The following is a 4,060-nucleotide window of genomic DNA, read 5'->3' as shown; positions in this document are numbered from 1 at the left end:
GAATCGCAGAAGGTGCCCCACCTTAGGCACCTTCTCGAGTGGGTCTTAGAAGTCCAGGCAGGAAAGTAAACGCAGAGAGCCTCTGCGCTCCAGGGAGATCAGCCAGAAAAGGAAAAGGAAAGAGAATTACAAGGGGAGACCGAGCTTCGGTGAGCAAGGCCCGCACTTTATTTTCCAAAGTAGTTTTTATACCTTAAGTTGTGTATAGAGGATAATGGGTGGGGAGGGGGTGCAGGTAGACTCATGCAAGGTCAGCAGTCCTTGATCCTTATCGAAGCCAGGCTTTCTTTCTGCACACTTATCATATGCAAAAGCTTTAGGTGATTTACATCATCTTCTGGCCAGGAGGCCTGTTAACGTTTTATGACCCTTTCTTCAGAAAACTTATTTTTCTCTAATGGTGATTATTCTAAAGTCAGGCGCCACCCTCTGAAAGCATTAGATAAAGTTGCATTCCTATAGGGCAAAAGTGTGGTGGGCTATAATAAGAAAAGAATTAACTCAAGGGTCCAAGGTTACAAACATTAAAGCTACTACTTTCATTTCTATACACCAGCTATATTAATCAATACACTCCCAGGGACACAGTAGGTAAGGGATATGGAAACTTGGCAGCAAGCATTAGCTCAACAAAGAAATCTTCTACTAGTTCTATTTAACAATTTTAACTCTCTGAGAAGCTCTGCATTATTAGAATATCTTAAGCTTCCCGTAGTTGGGAGGTTGTGAATCTGAACAAACCTGTCAGGCAAGCTAGAAAGTCATCAGAGGGGTTTGAATTGAAACACTCCTATTATGCCCAGGAGACTTATTAACTAGAGTTTTAAGTTGATTTTCTTACAGAGAAAGGTGGTCGGGGATAGCCCCCCGTTAATGTCAGAAGAGTTGGTGAAAGTCGTAAAATAGTAAAACAGATTCTGGTTTTGGGGTAGACGCTCAGGCAGGCCCAGAGGGGCACCCCTCGAGTTCTGGCTCGCCTTGCCCACCAGAACTCTCCCACATGACCTTGTCATGGGTGGGGCTCCCGTGCTGGCTCCCAGCAGAGGCCAGCTGGGCTTAGAGCTGAAGCTGACCTCAGTTTCCTGTCTCCTGCAGATCATTGATGAGGCTGACCGCATGATCGACAGCATGCACCAGTCCTGGCTGCCACGGGTGGTGGCTGCTGCCTTTCCCAGTGAAGGCCCCAGGGATCCCTGTGCTGTGTTCCAGAGAACGCAGCCCCGGGTGTTGACTGCTGCCAGGTACCCAGCCCTGAGCTTGCTCTGCTCCTGGCCCAGTGGAGGTGCCCTGAGCTGGTCCCTTGAGCCGTCCGCGCCGGGCTGGAGGGCCTGCTGGTTGGGCTGTGGCTGCTTTTCCAGTACCCCATTCCCTTTCAGCATGTGCTGTCCCCAGATGCCCCTGCAGAAGCTACTCTTCTCAGCCACTCTGACCCAGAACCCCGAAAAGCTACAGCAGCTCGGCCTTTACCAGCCCCGGCTCTTCTCAACGGGGTCAGCACACAGGGGCCCCAGTGACCCCGACATTGACGTGGACGAGGACTCAGGTGGGAAGTACACCTTCCCCACAGGGCTCAAGGTGAGCAGGGCACTGGGGGTGGGGAGGGGGTGCATCTAGGCACCTGGGTCCTGGCCAACCCCATGCCGTCCCCCACAGCATCACTACGTGCCCTGCAGTCTCCGCTTCAAGCCATTAGTCATCCTGCATCTGATCTTGGAAATGAACTTCTCACGGGTCCTCTGTTTCACCAACTCCCGCGAGAACTCACACAGGTGAGGCCTGGCTGCCCAGGGCGGGTGCAGGAGCGGAGGCAGAGGTGGTTCTGCTCCAGCCCACTGGGCTTTGGCTTCTCCCATGCAGGCTATTCCTGCTGGTCCAGGCTTTTGGGGGTGTGACTGTGGCCGAGTTCTCCTCCCGCTATGGGCCTGGCCAGAGGAAGAGCATCTTGAAGCAGTTTGAGCAGGGAAAGATCCAGCTGTGAGTACCTGGCGAGACGGGCCGGGTCCTGCTCTGGGGAGGGGCGCTCACTCAGGGGTCAGCTGGGTTCCTGAAGGTTCCCTGGTGTAGGAAACGTGCCTCTGGACTTCATAGGCGTGTCCCCTGCAGACTGGGAGCGGGGGTGTGTCACTGCTCCTGGCCTCAGACAGGCCCCACAGCCCCTTGTATCCCGGCAGTCTCATCAGCACTGACGCCATGGCCCGCGGCATCGACGTGCAGGGCGTGCAGCTGGTGGTCAACTACGATGCCCCCCAATATCTGCGGACCTACGTGCACAGGTGCAGGCCTGACCCTGGGTCTGGGGGCAGGGGTAGCCTGGGGAGGAACCACAGCTCCCTCAGATCCCTAAGGGGCTGGGGGCCAGTGCTCTGCAGTAGCTGTGCTTGGTTTCAGGGTTGGAAGAACTGCCCGTGCAGGAAAATCCGGACAGGCCTTCACGCTGCTCCTTAAAGTCCAGGTCAGTCTGTGTGGTCTCTGCAGGAGGCCAAGGCTGGGTTCTATCCGGGGCCACCCAGGGTGGGGCAGGGGGGCAGGGAGGAACCTCATCCCCTCGTGTGCTTCCCTCCAGGAGAGGAGGTTCCTCCGCATGCTCGAGGAAGGTGGGGTGCCTGGGCTGGAGCGGCATGACACCCCCAGCGAGCTCCTGCAGCCGCTGGTCCCGCAGTATGAGGAGGCCTTGTCCCTGCTAGAGAAGGCTGTCAAGGTAAGGGGCCAACCGCGGGGGCTCGTCTCTCTGGGAAACCCGAAGTGGAGGGAGGCGACGGGGCGGGGAGGCCCACGGTTGGGCTCACTTTCTGAGCAGGCTCAGGGCATCTCGGGTTTGGAGGGGCAGAGCTGGTGCAGGGAGTGAGGGAGGGTGGTGTGGGCCAACCCTGTCTCCCCTCCTGCAGGAGGAGCGGAAGCAGAAGGCAGCCTAGGCCAGGACTGGGGACACATCAGCGAGGGCTCCCTCCTTTCTGGAAAGATTCTGAGCAGTGGCTGCCAAACGCATGAGCAGGAGACAGGGATTCCTCAGTTGCAAGAGTCTTGGTCCCCAGGTACTCTGCTGCCTCAGACCAGGCCCCAGGACACACAGGAGGCTTGGCCCAGGCCCAGGACTGGCAAGGGGGCACAAGGTCAGGTCAGCTTCCCGTAGTGGTCTTCCTGGAGACAAGACTCCAATGAAGCTGTTCACACTCACCCAGAACTGACGGGGTGGGGTCTGCCTTCGTTTGCCTGTAAGTTGGGGGTCAGCCTTGAAGTGCCTTCAGGAATTCAGTTCTTCTAAGGACGTGAGCCACCACCCTGAGTGGGAGAGGTGGCCCTGGGTCCCTCACTGTTGGGGCAAAGCACCGGCCACTTGGTAGCCATTCCCTGAGAGGCATTGCAGAGACCAGAGGACACGCTGTGGTCATCAGTGCTTTACTTCATGATTATTCAGAGTGTGTGAGATGAACATCCAGAAAATGGCTTCAGAGCACTAACCGCTGGATGTGAGCAAGCCTCGTCTCCAAGACTCACGTGGTGACGTTAAGTAAAGTGTTAAACTGGGGACTGACTGTGGCTTCTCCTCTCTGCCTGGACACGTGTCACTTGTTTTGGCAGAGTGACAACCCAACCCACAAGTCCTGGCTTCCCGAGTGCTCACTGTCACCGAGTCAGGGAGGCAGTGGCCGCTGCCTGGAGCTGCGCTGCTTTCTGCAAAAAGTCCCTGGGAGCACAGGGGCCTGCTGTCCGGCTGTGGTCTGAGCCTGTGTGTTGGAGGGACACGATTACAGATGGCTTGGCTCACACCTTCCCGAGGAGCTGGAACCAGTCTGCACAAGTGGTGGGGGTGAGGGGAGGCACGGGTGTAGCCAGTGGTGAAGCAGAAGCCTGGCTCACTTGTCAGGAAACCTCAGGTTGGATGTGTCCAGTTTATTGAAAAACAGCCCCCAAAATTACCGGAGTCTTATTTCTGATAAATCAACAGCCCCTACTGACTGGGTCTAGCTTTTGCTCACAGAAGGTAAGGTTGACTGGAATCAATTTCCAGGAGATGGAACGGGGAATGCCATAGACCCTCTCCCTAACAAAACTACTGGCA

At 56.2% G+C, this 4,060-nt stretch overlaps 1 protein-coding gene across 1 annotated transcript in view; it reads left to right on the top strand.

Moving 5' to 3' along the window:
* DDX51 (DEAD (Asp-Glu-Ala-Asp) box polypeptide 51) overlaps positions 1-3,533 on the top strand; it is an 8,002-nt gene extending 4,469 nt beyond the window's left edge. The window contains exons 8-15 of the mRNA XM_010852523.1: positions 1,096-1,241; positions 1,377-1,575; positions 1,654-1,769; positions 1,858-1,974; positions 2,172-2,273; positions 2,389-2,452; positions 2,564-2,698; positions 2,886-3,533. Of these exons, the coding sequence (XP_010850825.1) occupies positions 1,096-1,241; positions 1,377-1,575; positions 1,654-1,769; positions 1,858-1,974; positions 2,172-2,273; positions 2,389-2,452; positions 2,564-2,698; positions 2,886-2,912 (906 nt within the window). The 3' untranslated portion in view covers positions 2,913-3,533. The remainder of the gene's footprint in view (positions 1-1,095; positions 1,242-1,376; positions 1,576-1,653; positions 1,770-1,857; positions 1,975-2,171; positions 2,274-2,388; positions 2,453-2,563; positions 2,699-2,885) is intronic.
* The last annotated feature ends 527 nt before the right edge of the window (positions 3,534-4,060 follow it).

This window comes from Bison bison, unplaced genomic scaffold, assembly GCF_000754665.1.
Source record: "Bison bison bison isolate TAMUID 2011002044 unplaced genomic scaffold, Bison_UMD1.0 scf7180017864312, whole genome shotgun sequence".
NCBI lineage: Eukaryota > Metazoa > Chordata > Mammalia > Artiodactyla > Bovidae > Bison > Bison bison.
This window is presented reverse-complemented; position numbering and strand designations above follow the sequence as displayed.